The sequence below is a fragment of the Sebastes umbrosus genome, chromosome 12 (genome assembly GCF_015220745.1).
Source record: "Sebastes umbrosus isolate fSebUmb1 chromosome 12, fSebUmb1.pri, whole genome shotgun sequence".
NCBI classification, from domain to species: Eukaryota; Metazoa; Chordata; class Actinopteri; order Perciformes; family Sebastidae; genus Sebastes; species Sebastes umbrosus.
This window is the reverse complement of record NC_051280.1, coordinates 12,874,136-12,896,033: the sequence shown is the minus strand read 5'-3', so window position 1 is coordinate 12,896,033 and position 21,898 is coordinate 12,874,136. Positions and strand designations below refer to the sequence as shown.

General features: G+C 38.5%; 1 protein-coding gene across 1 annotated transcript in view; it reads left to right on the top strand.

Annotated features, from left to right (window-relative positions):
• The window catches only part of LOC119498155 (vasoactive intestinal polypeptide receptor 1-like), a 32,101-nt gene extending 12,410 nt beyond the window's left edge, over positions 1-19,691 (top strand). The window contains exons 3-13 of the mRNA XM_037786722.1: positions 633-740; positions 4,343-4,443; positions 5,854-5,951; positions 6,702-6,834; positions 8,069-8,222; positions 10,925-10,985; positions 11,906-11,975; positions 13,316-13,410; positions 17,243-17,372; positions 18,590-18,631; positions 18,867-19,691. Coding sequence (XP_037642650.1) covers positions 633-740; positions 4,343-4,443; positions 5,854-5,951; positions 6,702-6,834; positions 8,069-8,222; positions 10,925-10,985; positions 11,906-11,975; positions 13,316-13,410; positions 17,243-17,372; positions 18,590-18,631; positions 18,867-19,004 — 1,130 coding nt within the window. The 3' untranslated portion in view covers positions 19,005-19,691. The remainder of the gene's footprint in view (positions 1-632; positions 741-4,342; positions 4,444-5,853; positions 5,952-6,701; positions 6,835-8,068; positions 8,223-10,924; positions 10,986-11,905; positions 11,976-13,315; positions 13,411-17,242; positions 17,373-18,589; positions 18,632-18,866) is intronic.
• The last annotated feature ends 2,207 nt before the right edge of the window (positions 19,692-21,898 follow it).

Sequence of the window (21,898 nt, the reverse complement as noted above, 5' to 3'; positions counted from 1 at the left end):
TGACATGGTATTGCCATGTTGTTGAAGAAATGTGAGTGACAGTTTCAATCTAGCAGACAGAACCACTCAACTGATGTTAATGTGATGACACAGGACTGACAGAACGCATGGACTCTGAAAGAGTTAGATATGAAAGAAGCCAAACACAAGAAATTATTCAAATGTAGTAATAATACTAAATAATAAATGATGGATTTTGTATTATGTATCTATTGTCTCTTGTCTGTTTGCAACATGCTCTATTTTTAATTGTCCCTTGTCTGTTTTTGACATGCTTTATTTTATAATTTTTGTAATGGCCTCCTGTCTGGGCCAGGTATCCCTCGAAATTTTTTTTTTTTCAAATTTTAATGATTTTAATGACTTATTTTGATTTTAATCTCAAGGGACTTCCTGGTTTAATAAAGGTTAAATAAAATTAAAACATGACAATTGTTATTAATTAATAATATTTTATTTCAAGTGGTAACACTCCCTTATTATTATTATTATTATTATTATTATTATTATTATTATTATTATTGGGTATTTTATTCCATTTAATTTTTTTATTATTTTTAATTGTCTGATTTTATTTGCCTCACTATTATTATGTATTATTATTGACTAACCCTGCTTCTCTGTGTTTGTAGGATGTAACACAGAGTGGGACGAGATTGGCTGCTGGCTGAGAGCTGAAGTCGGGCAGGTGGTCAACATATCCTGCTCTGAGGTCTTCCAGCATTTCTCCAGCAATCAAGGTTTGTTTCCATGTTAATCCCAATCTCAACAAACACAGACAAGAATAACTCAACTCAAGTCATGCAATCAATAAAAAGGTAATGTAGGAGTCCCATTCTCTGCTGGTGTAACACAATTATCTGTGCTGTATAATCTGCATTGTTTATGCAGACTGGAGTAGCTCTGATGCACAGTATGAATTATTCATGCATGTTTGTTGGCAAGGATATATATATGCTTTGGGAGGTTTCTGGCAGTAGAAATTACATGAAATCTTGTCTGTTTCACATGTCAGTCTCACGTCCTTTCGGGCATTTGTGATCTGCGTTTCCAGAAAGATGTTGCTAATGACACCAAGAGAGACATATTCTGAAGTTACAATGATATATTCATGAGATTAATAGTGTTGTCGAGTTTCAGAGGTTATATATTTAGAGTAAAAGGTGCTCTATACATACGATATCCAGAGCATTATTATAGCAGCAAACTATTTGCTATGTAAAGATATAGAGTAGTAATGTCTACCTGAGCAGAGGTCGGGTCGGCTGGGTCGGCAGCGTGTGCGTTTCAGTCCATGTTCGTGCATGTTAGCGTTCCCCACTGGCGAGCTCACGGCCGCCGCACTGAACTGCGCTCATACGGTGGTTACAGCTGATAACGCCATCCTGACCGACGGCATTGTCATGAAAGCGTAGCACCCACCCTCCTGTTCCCACCCAGGTTAACACTGTTAGCTCTGACAGCACTGTTGCTATTGTTTCCACTGTTTGTGCTGTTAGCACCGTTACGTTATTTTCGAATTGTTTCACAGCGGTTACATTCTAAAGCACAAATAAACACACAACTAACTCTGCATAACCCTGCGAGAAGATGCAGAGTTGCCGGATTTTCAATGAATGCAGGCTTCCTGTCTGCTGGCTGTGGCTCAGCCCTGCTCTCGTCATACCACAGACACACACAGATCATAGCTGCACTCACAGCGTGGAGAGGAGCAGGGGGATCACTGGAACACATGCACACAACACAATCAGTTATCATCCATGAAATGTGGTTGCTTTGTATCTAACAGAGCTAAATGACTTGTGCCTCTGTATCAGACGCCGAGGGGCGTTACACAGCGGCGGTATTTAACCACTGGAACGGGCTGCACGCCGTGCGCGCTGTTATTGGCTGGGGGTTACACCCCCACATGGGGCACGAAGCCACTTTGATGCCCAGAAGCGTCCCGAGTAAAGCAAAATAAGACAGGCAGAGGGCTGCAGGGTCTCTGCAGAAACAGACACCACCACACACTTCTAGTGGGGCATAAGTGATGATTGAGATGGATTATTTTTGTATCAGTCTATACATTGTTTTTTTTTTTTAAAGAAATTCTTGCATATTATACCTTTAATATACGTTTAAACATAGTTACAGTCAAAATAATAAAATGTTATATGATAAGTACATTTAAATCAATTCTTAATCATTTGCTCCTGTAAATTAGTGTTTATAGGACAGCTACATTTTGGGAACCATTGTCTTCCAGTCTAAAGATACACATAAAAATGTGGGACTGTTTGTACTCTGTTGTCTTGACAGGATTGCCATTATGAAAGCATAATTAAAGGAGGAAAGGTCAGGATCATTGAGGAATAATGTTCTTTCCCTTCTTACCTTGATGGAAATCATGGCTCATTATGATCTGAATTGCAGATCATACACAAACAGACCAGAGTCTTTGCTTTGAGCGGTGCAGTTGGCAGATTTAGTTCCTGTTTGCTCAGCTCAAAGGGAATAGAGAGAGAAAAAAAACACTGTCATGCATTTCTGTATGTCTTTGTTCAAACAGTCCAGCTACAGCCTGCATGCACTGTCTGGTACACACATTTAGATGTTCAATTCCACAAACACAGCAGTGCAGAGAGCAATCCAGCTGACAACCTTCTCCCGTCACCTGCTGTGTCCAAATGGATGTTAACCAGATCTAAAATGTCAGTAGACTTGAACATGAAAGCTTCACATTTTTTCTGACTGAAAGCACTAATGGAGTGAAATCCAAGTCCAAGAGAGGAAATATCAAGTGTAGCGGCCCAAATGTGCACAGGAATGACAACTTTCTATAACGGTGTAGTTTACAGTACGTCATTTAGAATATGTATATACCGTTTCTGATGCTCAAGAACATAAACTTTAAAATAATGCAGTTTGAAGCAGTAAAATCAGCTTTTTTAAGACTTTGTTTTTAAAATGTTTCCCAGTGGTGTTGCACAATGTCAGTGGTTACAGGATTTTAGGACACTGATTTAGGACTCTATAGAACTTTAATGTAGTAAATTCAATTATAAAGACTGATATTAAACAGAATGAATTGGCTGAATGGTCCATAAATATTGTGAAGCTATGTACCATGCACACACAACAATGGTAAAGCTTTTGTAAAATTAGGCTGTAAGAATATTAACAATCATAGGGTTGGAGGGCCAAAACACCGGTGGAGGAGGAATTATTCATATCCTTTACTCAAGTAAAATGTAGCCTGCAAGTAAAGTACCGCAAAAAGTACTGCAATATAAAAATACACCAGTGTGGATATCTGTATGCTTCCGTGTGGAATATGTACGGCTGTAAAAACAAATCTGTCTCTGGGACAATAAAGACTACCTATCCTTACAAGTCAAAGTGTTGTATTGATATAATATAGGATATCATGCCTAAACAAATATACCATATAAGATTCATTGACCTTTTCCATTGAACAAACATTTTGAGAAATCTAGGAACCTTTTTAGGAACTCGTGCTTTGACCGAAGGAACCAGCGTCTAGATTTCTTTAGCGCTGAATGTAACGAGCAGTGGTGGAAGAAGTACTCAGGTCTATTACTTCAGTAAAAGTACTAATATCACAGTGTAGAAATACTCTGTTACAAGTAAAAGTCATGCATTCCAAATTGAACTGAAGTAAAAGTACAAAATTGTTAGCATCGAAATATACTTAAAATACCAAAAGTAAAAGTTGTCATTATGCAGAATGGCCCATTTCAGAATCATACTGTATATATTATATTATTGGATTATAATTAGTGATGCATTTATTAAGTGTACATCACCTTGATATTGCAGCTGGTAAATGTGGAGCTAATTGTAACAAATTGATATACTGCCGTGCTGCTTTATCTATGATAATACATCATAATTCATTTGTTAATTATATTTTGTATTGATAATCTGAATCTGCAAATTAACTGAAGCTGTAAAATAAATGTGGAGTAAAAAGTAAAATATTTCCCTCAGAATTGTAGTGGAGTAGAAGTATAAACTAGCATAAAATAGGAATACTCAAGTAAAGTACAAGTACCTTAAAAATTGTACTTAAGTATTTGAGTAAATGTACTTAGTTACTTTCCGCCACTGGTCATTTGCATATTAAACCATTTTCAGCAGCATTTCACAGCACAACTAATTTAAACTACATGTTCTAAGAAGTTAATGTTTAGACAAAATGAAGCCACGGAGAAGATTAAGAAGAAAGTGATGAATAACAAATTGGTTAGATTAGATTAATAGATTGTACAATGTATTCTGGAAATCTTTGTAGTTGTTGAATCCCTTCTTGTCTCCTTGCTGTCTGCTTCCACATTAGGGTATGTTTACAGGAACTGTACGGCAAACGGCTGGTCAGAAATCTATCCTCCCTATGACGAGGCCTGTGCTTTCAGTGATGACAGTGAGCCTGAATCTGAGGTATACACACATGTTGTTGTAATCATGCCAATCAGTTAAGCTCATTCATATTGTCTCTGCTTCCTCTTCGCTCTTCCTCCCTCGCTGCTTCCTATTCAGTTCAGACCTATTTGTAGGTTTAGTGCAAAGACAGCATGTATTTGTGATACTTTTGTTCTAAGAATAGAAGGACTTAGATCTTTTATTTAAGTAAAGGTAGCAATACCACAGAGTAGAAATACTCTGTTTCAAGTTAAAATACTGTATTCAGCATTTTACTTAAGTAAAAGTACAAACATATTAGCATCAACATATACTTAAAGTACCAAAAGTAAAAGTTATCATTATGGGAAATGGCCCATTTCAGAATAATGTATATTATATTATTGAATCATAATTATGATGCATTCATGTGTATATTACTTTAATGATACAGCTGTTAAATGTGGAGCTAATGTTAACTAATTTATACACTGCTAACTTGTAAATTTTCCCCTTATCTTATCTTATCTTATCTTATCTTATAATAATACATTAGAATTTATTTGTTGATTATATTTTGTATTATTAAACTAAGTAACTTAAATTATTAAACACATGTAGAGGAGTAAAAAGTACAATATTTCCTTCTGAACTGTAGTGGAGTAGAAGTATAAAGTAGCAGAAAATGGAAACTCAAGTAAAGTAGAAGAACCTCAAAATTGTACTTAAGTACAGCCCCTAAGTAAATGTAATAAATTATCTTCCACCACCCCTTACCAAATGAAGTTTATTCAAGTGTGCTATTAGTATACTTCTTTTGAACTTAAAATAAAAGAGTATACTTTTAGTTTACGTTTTATGTACTTATCAGAGATATACTTTACAAAAGTATACTTAAGTATACTTGGCTTATACTGACAAGTATACAGAAAATCCTTAGTATATTTGGCTTATAGGCCTACTTACTTAATTGTTTGATCGAGATATACTTGTAGTATAATTAAGTATTCTTGCCTTATAGGCCTACAGAAAAGAACAATTGGCTTAGTTGTGCTTACTTTTTGATAGACTAGACTATTCAAGTGTGTGAGAGTTTGTAAAAGGTTGTTTTGATATGAATTTACTTCAATTCATCAAGTTTTTGGATTATCCGTTCCCCGTAGAGGCAACACATTTTTTATTTTTTTTTATCTTATCACAAATCATCAAGTGAAATAGCAAAAGGAGCAAGTCTCTTTATTTAATACATCAATCATTGGCTAAGTACTATAAGTTAAAGTATACAAAGTATACTTTCATGAACTCCAAGTCAAGTCCAGGTCTTACTGCACTTCTGTCGGATCAACACTTTAAGACAAAGTGTGTGACATTTCACCCATCGAGTCATTTCCTATTCACACATTCGACAGCATCACAATTTACTCAGACTCTCTGTTTGTCTCTCTGCAGACGAGCTACCTCTCTACGTTCAGACAGGTTTACACTGTGGGCTACGCCACCTCGCTCATCTCCCTCATTACAGCCATCGTGGTGTTCACAGCCTTCAGGTAAGACAAGAGCAGCACACAATTTATCAGTATAAGCACCATAGATGTGGGTCAGTAAGGGCCTACTACTCCTACTACGTTATAAAAGTGAAAGTAAAACTTAAGAGCAACACGTTCTAACACGCAAAACTGTAACGTCCTGTTTTGAACACAAAAGGCTCAAGGCTTCTTCAGGTTTAGGCAACAAAACTACAATTTATTTAGGTTTAGGCAAAAAAATAACAACACTTAGTTAAGTTTAGAGAAAAACCTTGTGTTTTTGGTTTAAAAAACGACAAACACAAAGACAACTACAAGTTGTTGGTTTCACACAGGATGCAATCTCTGGTCTCCTGGAGGAAAACCCTGTGTTTTGTGTCCCATCCCTTGTGCCTGACCTCCACCCCTTATGGAGTTTTGCACTGTCTATACTACAGCACCTGACTTCTGCTTCTGCTCCTGTCATAATTAATACAGTCACTAGAGGTCACTGTTGTGTTCTTTTTACATTTTTTTCTGATGATCTACCATGTGAATAGATGATAAAACCTACTAGTTGGTGTAGTAGGCCCCTATTGACCCACATCTATGGGGCTTATAGCGACTGATAACGTCTATTTAATAGCCTGACAACAGTCTAATCGCCTGGATATTCAGATGATCGACTGTCAGATCAACAAAGGCCCCTGTAAAGCCTCTGTTATATATAGAGGCTTGGGAATATATTAGTAGTACTTTTTGTGTATATGTGAATTTGTGATTTTCTTTCAGGAAGTTTCGCTGCACTAGAAACTACATCCACATCAACCTGTTCTCCTCCTTCGTCCTGAGAGCCACCGCTGTCTTCATTAAGGACACCGTGCTGTTTGCAGACGAGACCCTGGACCACTGCTCCGTGTCCACGGTGAGCACGCTAATTAGCCAATCATGTTCCCATCATGAAGCAGATTCCCACATCTGCTGTATGATTGAGTTAACAATGGAAAGAAGAGTGAAAGAGGGGAAGGCACGTGATGAACGGCAGCTGTCATTTCGCAGCAAATATCACTTCATTAGTCGACAAGATTGATTAATTCTTTTAGCGAAAACATAGTTTAAACGTAAACAACAGCAGGTGTTTTATTTTTTTAATACCGTGAATGAAATGTTGACAAAGTGAAATGATAAATCTATTCCCAACTGTAATTGCTTTGCCATTTGTATCATTACCAAAGCATGTAGTGAATTTTGTAGTGATTTTTTGTTTTTGAAGAGAGAGGGCCAACAATGCGGCCTGTAGTTGAGGTGGAAGGTCCTTGATTTTCACCTTTTACATAGTTCCTGTCTACTGTGCATTGTTCCAAGTGGTTGTGAAGTGGACCGTGTTAGCAATGACGTCAAAAACACAAATATTAGGAAGCCATAATGAAAACAGACTGTTTACACACATTATTTCGCACTGTGGTGGAAATTGCTTAGAAAAAACATCATTATATAATCAATCCATAACCTGCCATCTCAAGAGTGGTCTGACAATGCTTTGTTGAGGGACATTTTGTTACAAAAAAATGACATTTTATGAAAAATATACGTACAATAATGGCCTGAACATTGAAAGCGTTGCTTTTTAAGTTGCCTTATGTGAATGGAACAACAGCAAAGATGAAAGAACCAGATATACTGATGGAAACAGAGAATCAAAACAGGAAGAATAAGCTTTACCAAGTACTACAACTAGCATTTGCAGTACTTCTACAAAAGAATTCCAATTTGCAGCAAAACATTTGAGATGTTGTACAAAGGAAGTAGTTTGTGTGAATCATTGAGAAAGTTGTTTTAGGCGTTGTAAGCTTGTCAAAGACTTATTTCTTTTACAGACACACCTTAACGATTAAACCTTTTCAAATCCTGCACGAACAGATTTGTATATTGTTGCTGTCCACTGAAAACCATGAATCCCCAAATTTGGGGATTTTGAATTTTTCAGCTAAATGGAACAGTTAAGTGTTACTTTATGTGTTGAGAAAATGCTCCTACATCTTAAGCTAAATAAACTATTTCAAAAACAAATAAGAATATCTGTTTTTCTTAGCTCATGAAAAGTTGACATTTTGGAAACATCCAGTACTAGTAACTTTGTTTCGCTGTGTCCTCTCTAGACAGCGTGCAAGTCAGCCGTGGCTTTCTTCCAGTTCAGCATCCTGGCCAATTACTTCTGGTTGCTGGTGGAGGGCATGTACCTGCAGACCCTGCTGGCCCTGACCTTCGTCTCTCAGAGGAAATACTTCTGGTGGTACATCCTGATTGGATGGGGTGAGTATTGAGGATGACAAGCCCATGCCAGACTAACAGTGTCTGACTGTGATGGATGGATATATAATATCATAATGTTATTCTATATTATATTTTTTGGAGGCCAAGACTTCAATGGGTGATTTTTTGTATTGCCATCGATAAGCTTAATCAGGGAAGCTAAAGGGGGAACTTTCTTAATGTGTTCAGACAGAAAGTAAAACGAATTCTTGACTTGTGTCATTAGTGTGAATTTGACCGCTGGACTGTTTACATTTATTTGTTTGTTACTGTGTGAGGATTTTTGCTGTTTATCTCATGTTTTGTTGTGAACTTTTATTGTGAAGTTTCTGAGTGGTGCAGATTTTTTTAGAGGCCGTCCATCTACTGTATGTTACTAGTTCTCATTGGAAAACTGACAAAGTTCAGCCGTCTTGCAGAGTATATGGCAGTGTTCGAACTAAGCTGTGGCTTTCAACATGCACGGTGAGATCAGAGAGAATCTATAGGCTATCACCACGTCTTATACCAAACATTACAAAGAAAAAAATAAAATAAACTCACCACTTTGTGAAAAATGTTGGCCTGATTCAATACTTTGTCATTGTGACTCTATTCTGAAATCTTGCTTTTGTGGCTGATGGATAGAGGAGATACTCAGCTTTAATGCATGGCAGAAATGATGAGAGGGGCTGCTGAACTCAATAAGTTAGCAGGAGAGCCCATGAGCCATAATACATAAAAACACCCTGCACATGTCCACATCAATCATGTTACACACATTATTGACAGGTTAATTATCAGTTTTTCAAGACTCAGGTCTATGTTGGGGGAGCTAAGCCCCCCTGGCACCTTGACACTATTATATCAGCCCGGTTGCGTGAAAAGGCGCGTGAATGACACGATAATGCGCAAGGCAAAAGCGTGCAGTAAGAACACCGTTCTTCCTTTAGGCGCGTCATTTGTACACCATGCAGTCTCTACTGACTCAGTGTTAATGCATCTGCATAAATATGTATACGCTCAGAGCTAGTGACGAAAGAAAAAAAGCGAGAAAGTTTGTTTATGTCGGTTGGGAGTGGAGATAGATGGGTCCAACAAACACAGGACTTGTGGACTCGTGTGGTTTGTTTAGTAAGGTACATTAGTGATGTTTGTGATGTGTTTCTCAAACTTTTTTCTACTTATATTACGTTGTTACGTCTTATACTTAGTTTACGTACCTATTTTAAGCCCAACCATGACGTTTTTCCTAAACCTAAGTAAGTGGTTTGGTTGCATAAACCAAAGTAAGTGGTTTTGTTGCCCCCTGCTGGTAGCCCACTGCACCTTCATACACGTGTGTAATATTTACACCTCGGCGAAGCAAAGCGTGACACTGACACACTATCCTCTTGTGGACAGGTGGGTCTATTACACACTTTAGTGTGATACCAGGTTGGACGAAGGCCCTAAGCTGAAATGCATTGCTGAAATACAGATGATTCTTCCAGTCAGTCAGCTGGTATTACAGAGTCGTTTTCACTTTCCTTCTTTGCAACTTGATCATCTGGTTGGCTGGTTTAGTCATGACAGCATAATGATCCTAATAAATAACAAAACTTTTCATAGATACTCGAGACTGTGTCAGAGAGGTAGGGATTCAGCTGGTCATCCCTGAGCCCGCTGTTTGAGGTGTTATTGTATTACAGTACACTGAACGATACTGAAAGGTTTTCCTGTCTTGTTATTATACAATAAATTCACATTTGGGTGATTGGAAATCTATTTCAAGACAGTAATTCAGTCCCAAAAATTCTGGCAGCATTTTATTTACACAATAGCTGTTCCTGAGCAGCGATTACGACTGCACTCTTGTTTCCTCGGCTCTCCCTTTGTTTATCTCCCTTATCTTTTGCTTCACTGAGCTGGATGTTTTGAATGCTTTCCCTTTGTGTTATCCTGTTTGGCTCAGGATAACACAACTGATTTCCATGGGCTTCCCATTCCTAACTGTTAGCTTTACTGCATATTTTCCTGTTAAAGCCTGCACTCTCAAGTGCTTTCTAGTGACAGTCTGTATCATTCTGGTCCTGTTATCACAATGTTACAGTATAATCGAGCGACTTTAGGCTGAGAAGACTAGTCGTGTTTAGTGCAGCAGTGAAGGTGAGAAATAGTAGCATATCCATCATGATGCTGTGGAGACAGAAGCTGTTTTTTTTAATAAGGAGCCGGAGTTCCTGAAACTTTTCTTTACTCCAGTCTGCTTGTTAGAATCAGTTATAGTTATGATAAACATGACATATTCTTCATTCAACCATCTGAACCAACAAAACCACAATCAAACAGAAAACTAGGCATTTGCAAAGGGAAATCTGGACCTAAATATCTCTGTCCTGAGTATCTGTGTTGTTGCAACCTGACAAGGAAGCCAGGCTGTGTTTGATGCGGCGCTCACTCAGTATCCAGAGTGGCTCTGATGTGTCTTATCAGCTTCTTTCTGGTTCCTCCTATCTCGCTCTTTCCTGTCTCCTGTCTCTTATCCTGTGTCTGTTTCTTCTTCTGGCATGGAAATGCAAGTGAGCGACAGATACATTTAATACACAATGTTTTATATGCCTAACAACATTTTCATTAAAAATGCAGTACACATGTGAGTTAGGGCTTGAGAGTCGTTCAGATTAATTTAATTTGACAGATACATAATGTATTAATAATTAACCTCTGCTCTTACGTTGCAGGGCTCCCGTCAACAGTTCTTATACTTTGGGTGTTGACCAGATTCTTCTATGATGACAGAGGGTGAGATTTATCACTTGATATGGAGCAAAGTAGCTCATAGACCCTTTTACATCTTCAAAAATATGCATGCACATGTTGGCAACGGAAGTGGCATTTTACTCCAGCCATCCAGACGAGTTAGCAAGCTTTACACATTTGATTAAAATGGTTAATTTGTGAGAATCGATATTCCAACAGCAGACTCAAGTTCTACAGAATCCCGACAGGATTACGACCGTTTCCGAGCAGCAGATGTTTCAGTTTAACGAGTGACCGTGTTAACTGGTGACTTATGGCCGAAGGCGTCTGTGGTTGCTCGTAGTAATTTATGCAAATTGTTGGCCTAGATTACACAGAAATAGATTGAAGGCTTTAGTTCGTGTTTTCAACAGCTTCCTTCACTATAAGCAACACTTTCAGCTAAGAGTCACCTGTTAACACGGTCACTCATTAAACCGAAACCCCGCCAGTGTCAATGGCTGCAAGCTATTAAATGTGTTCTCTGGACTGAGGACACGATGAAAAATGCTTGTGTTTGTAGCGCCCATTTTTAAAACTCAATACTCTGAGTCTAAGTCTGAGGTATACAGTATATCTGGCCACTGAATATTGGGCCACTTGCTAATGTCTTCTACTGTCTCACTAATAGCACACAGATGTGGAAAGTCAAATTGTTTAGGTTGTTTTCACGATCTTAGGTGGTTAATGTCCTTGCATAGCTTAACAAGCTAATGCACTCGCCGTACTTCCATTGCCAAACTGCGTGCGCACATCACCATTGTTTGCAAACTGTAAAAGGCTCTATATTTTCCTCATAATTTCACTGCTATGTTAACATTGTATAACTGCATTTTATCAGTTGTAGTAGTAGTAATTCTTCCAGTGTACTTTGATTTGAGTGTAACATGATTTTAATTAATTGAATTTGGCTTTAATTGCAGTTGCTGGGATGACACAGACAATGTTGGTATTTGGTGGATTATTAAAGGACCAATAACAGGCTCGCTGCTGGTGAGTGGAGAGCAGGGAAACTGCACTTCTACTAATTGATTGTGACAGTGACAAGAGTGGAGGGGGGGTCTTAAATTTTCACTTGATGGTTATGCCAAAAGACTGAGGCTAAAGCTGCTCATGTCCCCGGCAAAGAGTCAGATGATCCAGTTAGTCCCAGTATTTTAATTGAAGTCTGATCATGCATTTTTCCTTATTTCACTCGAACATACGATGTTTACATACACAAAATATTCTTTTTTGCCCTTATTCCGAAAAAGACAATATTCCTACCAAGCTGTTTACATGACTAATGGAAATGAATATTTCATTAATATTCCCGTCGACCATCAGCCGTGCTCCTATTAACATAATCGGTGGAAAAACTTGTTTGACCGGGCGAACAGCCTCTTTCTTTTATTCCTTCAATCTCCTTCTTGAAAAGATCGGTGCTGTGATGTTTGCACAGATCCAAGAACCTGTTGATATCCAAATCTTTCATGTTTAAAAGTAGGTGTGTTTCTCCTTCCAACCAGAAATGTGGGCTTTTCTTTTGGGCATGCATCTCTGCAAACTGTCGGCTAGTTGGTTTGCGTTCAACGCAGAGAGCTGGACGTAAACAGGCAAGAGGCCGTGTGCCGCAAACTACCGTAAAAACCTCAGTTGAGACCCATATTCCAAATGTCCAGAAATGCTCTTAAAACCCGAATAATATCAGCATATCTTGCATGTCTTAATCGGAAAATGCGCGGAATAAGACCTCATTCAGAATATTCGAATGGAATAAGCTGTTTACATGACCCGGATTAAATTTGAAATATTGTCATATTCGGAATAATAGTGGAATATTAGTGTGCATGTAAATTTAATCACTTGTTTGGATGCGGTACGAAAATAACGCAACGATTTTCTCAGAGCCCATACGAGTCTGATAAGTCAGCATGTACTGCACGCAACACGTACCAACCCATACCAGAACTGCGAAAAATCGAGTGGATACTTCATACTGTTGCGTGTTTTACCCGGAAAGCTGTTTTGGATCATGGAAAGTAAACTCATGGCTCTTACTACAGCCCTACGTTGTGTCAACAGTACACCATGTCTAATTATGGTGGCTAAGCTATGATTGGACAATCACTGCTCGGGGGAGGGGTTTAGCCAACGGTCAATTGCTAATAGCTCATCAATTAAGGTTTGCTTTGTTTGAGTGGGATTATAATGGGTTTAAATAATTGTTTTTTGCATTATTTATATATACTGTATATAAATATATATATATATATATTTTTTTCTCTCACTATTTGCACTGTATGTGTTTGTCATTTGGGTAATTGTGCATACTTTGCATATATTTCTACCAGATCAACATAGTCATCTTCATCAACGTGATCCGGATCCTGGTTCAAAAGCTTAAATCTTCAGCCATGGCCGGGAACAATGACACCGGACACTTTATGTGAGTCACAACACAACTGGACCAAGACATTAAATATGGTCCCTCATATAAAACAAACAAACAATCAGAAACTAATTCAGAGATCCTTCACAGAGCAACAAGGATTATGCTGCACTTACTCCCTCCTAACAAACAAATAGATGAATGAATATTATATCTTAGTAAAGCAATACCAAAGGCTTCAACACAATGCAAAGGTGAGAAGCGTTTGGGGTGATGGATGCAGCTGCAGCAGCAAACCGTTGGCAAGAGCAGAGCAACTAGTGAGGAGAGTCAGGTTATGAAGGCTGCCTCTGATAATGACACTGGCTACCTGCTGGGAGGTAACATTCAAACAGCTGATGAATGGACCACTGATTATGAGGGAAGAAAGAAGCAGCCGATGCCAGTCAATTAGGAACGACTTCAGAGCTCTGCCTGAACTTAACAAAAGGCTTCATATGTGTCAATCATCTGCATTTGTTTACTTTAGTTTTTTTCTGGCATTTAGATATTTTGGAAGAAAAGATTTTAATATTTTTTAATAAATGATACAGAATGAATAGAAAGGTGAAAAACAGTTTCTATATTTATAAATTAAATAATTAAGGGGGAGTTTACAGTCTTGGTGATTTGTATTGCATAATGACACTTACTGAAGAATGACACTTTATATTATGATCCTGTTTTTATTAAGATATGAGATACATAATAATTATGGCAGTAGCATTGAAATTAAAATGTAAGTTATGCTCTTTTAAAGAACAGTCATTTTAATAATCTGTTAAATTAATGTTTTTTCTTACTGTGAAAAATGAAAGGTTCAATCTTATAGTTAAAAAAAAAAAAAAAAAAAAATCTTCTAGTAAAAGAAAGATTGAAAGAATAAGGGGAAAGCTGCACAATCATAACTCTGATGCAATCTTTTATTTCGGGTTTTATCCAGATTACGTGGGAGTTATAAGTGAGAGGACTTATAAGGGTTCTTTCTTTGATGTCTGCCTGCGAGCCAGCACCTCAAACCAATAGGTGTAAAGATTGAAACCATGTTCACACACAGAAAATATTCAGAAATAATTGAGTTCAAAGCCAAAAAATAATTAATTTAACCCTTTAAAGGACACTGCCTGACCAGATGCTGATATTGTAGTAGTCTGTGCAACACTAGTGACAAACAACGATAGAAACCACAAACATCAAATCTACTGTAATGGTCCACCACTTTGTCCAGACTGAAATATCTCAACTATTACTACTGGATGGATTGCCATAACATTTTGTACATTTATTTTTTCTTCCGGATTACCGGAAGAGGAGGGCCTTCGCCTCTTTTTGCTTGCACTAGAAGTGTGCAGACCCTCCTTTTCTCCATAAAATACATTTGGAGACAAAGTTAAGTCTTGTAAGAGCTTCTTTTAAACTGTGGAGCAATTGTTCAGTGTTGAGGTAAAACTGCTGAGTAAGAAACTGATATGTCGGAAATGGATGGCAGTTTCTTTGAAGAGTTTTCTATGAAGAGGGAAAGAAATCCCTTGATAAAACGCTGAAGTCTTCCTCACAGTTTAAGAGTGAAAATGCTGCGTCTATGAATCTACTCTTGGAGCCCAGAAATCCTGCTTTACCTGAGTGAATCCTTCCTTCCTTTTGACATTTGGTTGGTTCAGATTCCAGCTCAGCTGAATTAATTTACAATGAGAACAGCACATAAAAATAGCACCGGATACCAGAAATAGATGTCTCCTCCGTCGCCGTGCGACAGGATTGTTCCACCGGTTCAATGAATGTTTCACGCTTTGAAAGCTTCATCTCTGTCTTACAAACTTCAATCTGATTCAGACACATGAACACAAAGGCACAAATCCCAGGTGTGACATAAAATGAACTCAATCCTATTATAGGCCTGGAACTAATCCAACCTTTTCTTATAAAAAAACTAATCTTTCAGCAACCAAAGCGGTGATGTCATTTCAGATCAAAGTGATTATTTTGGTTCTTTAGAATATTTAGACAACTTTTGTCATGTCTTTGTGACAGCTTTGAATCCGATATAATAATCAGAGAACAAGGCAATTAACTGCTGATTGATCTGTGATAGATTATGCCTTGAATCGGCTGTGGGTCTAGATCATTAGATATATGCCCAGCTCATTTACCATCTCTGTGACAGACTGTGAAAGATTAAACCCTAGAAAAAGAAGATTAAGAGAATAAGACAAGGGTACTAACAGCCCGTTCTCGTTCCCAGGGCTCTAAATTCAGCGGCAACAGTAAACGCTCTGAGAAAGTGCGCCGGAAGTGTGGTGACATAGTTTAAAGAGCGAAACAGACACCCAGGGCGGATGGGAGGGGATGTCGATGGGTCCAACAAACACAGGGCTTTCATCCGGGAGACCGCTGTTCGTGTCCCGTGCGTCACGTTACAAGCAGTTGTTTGTTCGTGTCCTGTGTTCACGACGTTCAGTGTCATTTTCACTCTACAGACATAGTAGTTTTAAGCCCAACCATTTATTTATTTCCTAAACCTAACGAAAGTGGTTTTGTTGGTTAATCCTCAAGTGTCGCCAAGGGTAACTAATTTATAATGGTTTTGATGCCGAAAATAGAGTGACGTCAAGGGGTGTGACGCCAAGGGGTTAGGATGAGAACGTGTTGGTACTAACCTGTGATTTTGTGATTTTTTTGTGGGATATAGCGCAGAGGTGGAGTTAAACCACATGACTTGCATCAAGTTGTTGCAGTAATGTAATGTCTCCACAATTAAAGAAGCAGTGTAAAGGATCTGGGGGCATCTAGCGGTGAGGTGCATATTGCAACCGACTGGAAACTTGTACTGAGTGCCAAGTGTGTTGAAGAACTACGGTGGCCGACGCAAAACACGTGATTGGTCCTATCTAGAACCAGTGTTTGGTTCGTCCATTCTGGGCTACTGTAGAAACATGGTGGCCAGCTCTATTCTCATAGTGTAACAAAAACACAACAATTCTTATTTTCAAGTGATTATACACTAAAGAAAACATACTTATTAATATCATATTCCATTTCTGCCAATAGATCCCCCTAAATGCTACACACTGTTCCTTTAAATAAACAACATTTACATGATATACAGACATCACAGATCTGATTTGAACTAAACTCTGAGCACAATGCATCAGGGTTTTGTATTTTGACATTTTAATCTTTTCCACTGATGACGGAGTTGTTTTAAAGGTCAGTTTGTTGAATAAATATTTGATATCAGCCACATCCGCTCTACCTTTGATGAAACTTGGCGGAATAATGCATTCTGGCATTTAAAACTATAACACTGATTAGACTGACGCTGATAAAGGTGAATATTTCATACTGAAAAGCTATTATATTCAGATTGTTGTTGTTGAGATGATGCATCTTACTTTAAAGCTCCTGAAAACATTCAGATCTTCAGGTTTTCTCTTTAACATTAAATATTAATAAGAAACAATCAAATTCAGAGTGAAAAGAAACATTGTTATTTATTATTTATCAAGACATCATCAGATTGATTAACATTGGCCAGGCAAAAATACTAGTTTACAATCACATTTTGATTCAAAGTTGCTAAATCCTGTTTGGTGCATGCAAGTATGTGATATGACATTTTACAAATGAGCCCCACCCACTTCAAATTACTAAAAAGATAAAACAAAAAATACAGAAATCTCTCATGTGAAGCCAGAAGATTGTGTTCTTGAAAAACCAATCACTCAGAGGACGAAACTAATTGAGAAAATGTGTTTTCAGGGTGGATTAGCCCGAGGTTGTGCCTCTACATTACCTGGTCAGATGTCAAGCCTTTCTTCTTTCTTTTTCTTTCATTCCTCTGTTCCCCAAGGAGGCTGGCTAAGTCCACCCTGTTCCTCATCCCTCTGTTTGGGATGCACTACACAGTATTTGCCTTCCTGCCCGAGAACACTGGAGTGGCAGCCAGACTCTACATCGAGCTGGGCCTGGGATCCTTTCAGGTAGAAAAACAGCAGAGAGGGAGCACAACAAAGAGTCAAGACTTAAAAACTAAATTAAGACAAATGATAACAAAAAGTTACCGAAGATGAATTGCTTACAATAGGATGCTCCCAAGTTCTTTTTCACAGCAGACATTTTAACTTGTCATGGTTGCAAAAGCGCCGGTGTTACTAATGACACTAATGATGCCTCTGCTCCATTCAAGTGTCCCAGTCAGCCATGAGCCATTTCCTACTGTGACATGTCAAAATATATCTTCCTATTTGAATTCAAATTATTTTGTAAAAATAATTTGTAACACTTTACCTTTAATTTGTGGGCATTTTTTGATGTCTTCATTAAACATTTGACAGTAGAAAGATGACAATGGAGGGAGGGATGTTGGTCTGCATCTCAGAGCTAAATATGTATATATTTATTACTTATTAAAATGATTATGAGAGAAAAATATCAATACTTTCAAATATCTTCTTATTTGTCACTTGAAGTGTGTAAAATAAAGGTTGTAGTGAGATGTCTTTTTTGATTATAAAGCAGGTCTAGGCGATGTAAATACTGTGAAAGTATCAAAGCACTCAATCCACAGAGAAATGCACACAAGCTGTATCCAGAAACTGTGCCTTTTAAAAGAGCCGTCAGGACTTCCGTAAGGTTGTGATGTCACAACTATACAGTCACCGGTAGAAGTGTCGCTAAACTCTGTGTAGTTAACACACACAGTGACTCCCCAGCTGCAGTAACGCTGTGAAGACGGCGACAGCGCAGATGCAAAATACCAGAAAACCCTGACCAATCAGAGCAGACAGGGTTTATTCAGGAGGGGGGCTTAAAGAGACAGGCGCTAAAACAGAGCGTTTCAGACAGAGGGTGATTACAGGTATATTCAGACAGACAGTATGAGAAAAATAATGTGTTTTTTGAACATTAAAGCATGTAAACATGTTCTAGTACAAACCCAAAATACAAATAAGAACCTGAAAATGAGCATGATATGTCCCCTTTAAGGAACAACCTAAACAATTTAGTTAAAGATTAAAATCAGACCACATCCTGGACTGATTTTCCAAAATTGCATTATCTGAAAAATGTACCTTAAAACTTTTATCTTCAAGGCTGACTACACATACAATCAGCACTTACTAAATGACTGTAGTTATTTAAGTGGAGTCTCTAGTGTTATGATTTTAAAACAGTCGCTGTGTCTCTTGTGTTGCAGGGTTTTGTGGTGGCACTGCTTTACTGTTTCATGAATGGAGAGGTAAGTGACTGTACGGTTTTGTGATACAAATGTACTACGAACATTTATAATAGACAGACAAAAACAAACTAGATAAAGCTAACATCTGTACCTTTCTACAAGTTTGTATTGCTACATTATCTGCCACAGTGTATTTTCTGATACTGCTACTGGGGCTAGTTGTACATTGTACACTTAGTGGCTTTAACAAAACCAGTAAGACTATTCCTCTCTGCACGTATGCGTTTGTCTGCAGGTCCAAACAGAGCTGCGGAGATGGCTGCGGAAGTGTCACAATCAAAATCATCTGAACCCAGCCAAGCGAAGCATCACTCAGATCACAGTTCAAGCCCGCGGGCGGCCTCCTTCTAGCGGCAACATCTCGTCAGTATGATTTTTAAGAGACCATCCATGAGAGACAAGTTGCTGTGAGAATGTGTAGCAACCTATCAGAGGCAGTTCTCAGCCTGCTGATGACATTAATTCAACAACAGCCCCTCTGTGAGAGGAGCATCATGAACACTGTGAGTGAGTGAGGAAATGTTGCATTATATCAGTGTCAGATTAGTTGCACAGAAGCACAGATTCTTCTATAATGGTTGCAACCAAAAAATACTAAAAAGTAAAGGAATACTGGTGCTTGATTTGTAAGGATGTCATGGTGACACAGACAGAGCTGGCCCGGGAACTCGTAGGAGGAGGATTTCACATGGTTGTGTTCACAGTTTGGAGTACAAAAATGAGCAAATGTCGAAGGATTATATAGAAACGGCTGTGGAACAATGGATGTTTGAACTTGGCTAAATTATTTGTAACATGCTTGACTTGTCAAATTGTTTTGTGCTGCACTGAACAGAAGCAGTCACACTATTTCAGTGCAGGCTGGAAATATGTGCAGAACTGATATGGACTGAATGTGCTTATTGATTTTTTTTGCAGCAATTCACCTGCTGCTAGAGAGAGACATTTTCAATCATGAAAATCCAGAGAGACCTGAGCAAATGTATTAAAGGCGTGTGTGTGTGTGTGTGTGTGTGTGCGTGTGTGCGTGTGTGTGCGTGCGTGTGTGTGTGTGTGTGTGTGTGTGTGTGTGTGTGTGTGTGTGTGTGTGTGTGCGTGTGTGTGCGTGTGTGTGTGTGTGTGTGTGTGTGTGTGTGTGTGTGTGTGTGTGTGTGTGTGTGCGTGTGTGTGTGTGTGTGAAGCTGCCATGTATTTCATGTATTGGGTACATCATGTCTTAAAAGACTTCTTATTTTGAGGAGTTCTCTGCTTTGATGAGCCATCTTTGAAACACAGTATTTGTGAATATTTATAAGCTTGTTTTTTTCATTCATCTGTCATTTTTTTATGCTGTTGCCAGATGTGATAATCCTGCTTTTTTTGGCACATTTGTTGCACTAGAGTAGATACCAAATTGATACGATACAGGGTGCCAGGCATTTACATGGTAAAGTGGCATCAAAATGGTACCGCATATAACTAAACGAAGCATTTCAACTTGACACAGTGAGAGTGTCTTAAGATACAAAATGTGAATGATAGTTATGTATAATAGAGTCTTTTTATAGCAGTCATTTTGACATGTCATAGCAAGGTAAACAGGTGTAATTAATAACGTAAATGATGGCCCTTGCAGACACTCACAGGGCGCCAAATACGGACGCTTGCGGCCCTTGACATCTTGATACTGTACAAGGAAACCTTTAGCGTCTGTAAGAGATGCAGAGCAACGTATGTAGTATTTAAGAGCAAGAAGTCTGCTAAGGGCGGATGGGACGATTAAACACAGGACTTTCACTGAGGGTACCGGCGTTCGTATCCCGTGTGAAACCAAAAGTTGACTGATTTTAATTAACGACGTTATCTCATGCTATGCCTCTGAGTGACATGATATTGCATCTGTAGCTTACATTATGTTACAAGCGTACTTATTTTAAGCCAAACTATGATGTTTTTTCCAACACTAACTAAGTGTTTTTATTGCCTAAACCTAACTGCCATGTGTTATAACGTTAACCGCGACCGTTTCACAGCATTAACCAAGTGCGAACCTTCAGTGTAAAGATACTACGCAAAAGCCTGCCCCCGGAGGCTTCTGCCCAAGTGGCAAAATATGACAAGTAGGTATGAGATTACATCGATAGCCCTGTTCCATTTAGGTGGATCAGGGCCCTGGTATTGTGCATGTTTTTGTTACAGGTCCCAAAGCGTTAGGATAACGACAGGTAATATGTGAGATGCTGTTTAAAACATGAGAAAAGGCGAGAAACAAAGACAAGGGAGCGTTAGCTGTGTTCTTCAGTCGTGCTTGTTGGCGTCTGAGGCACACTGGCTTACTGGAATGGCTGTGACACACTAAATACGACGGGGCCATAATTCATTTTATCGATGACACCTGTTTACCCTGTCATGATGTCAAAATGGCTGCTTTGAAAAGAGCCTATTATAATTCAAGTCCTATCTGCATGTGCAAAACTCTGTGTTGGGAATTTTCCAGTTGTGGTGAGGGTGGATGAGGGGTGGTGGGGGCTAGGGGGATTTGGAGTAAACAAATGAAGGGGGGTATTAGAATTACATTTTTCCTGCAATGTAATGTTGAACCAACCCTTTGCAAAAGAATGTCAAGAATAGGCAAATGTGACTCAGCCTTGAAAATGTCTGTTAAACCTGCACTCATTAAAAGGGGACTTATTATGCTGTTGTGATTTTTCCCTTTCCTTTAGTGTGTTATATATTTTTTTTTGTGCATGTAAAAGGTCTCCAACATTACAAAGCCCAAAGCCCACGCCAAAGGGAGTTACTCTCCCTCACAGAAACACTGCTCCTGAACTGCCTTGATTTAAGTCCCGCCTTTTCTTCTGTAACGTGATGAAGTCACCAAGTAACACATTTACATAATACCTACGGCCTCAAACAAAGTTAGTTAGAGTGGAGTCGGGTCGAGTCGAGTTTTGTTCGGTTGACCAATCACAACAGTGGGCCCCGGGGGGGGGGGCATGTAAACATGTTCTAGTAGAAACCCAAAATACAAGTATGAACCTGAAAATGAGCATAATAGGTCCTCTTTAATAAAGAAATTAATTGAAAAAAATAACTGTGTTGGGTATTGTATTCAATATTGGTGGAGAAAAAGTGGGATCAATGCATCCCTAGTTTTTTATTTCATAAACCATGAATAATGCACTGTACTGTTCCATCAAGCAACTTGACGGTCATTGTCAGTACACACTATGATTTAATGTTGCAATTTATTTTACTTTGAATATACTGTATTTCCATTGTTGTCCT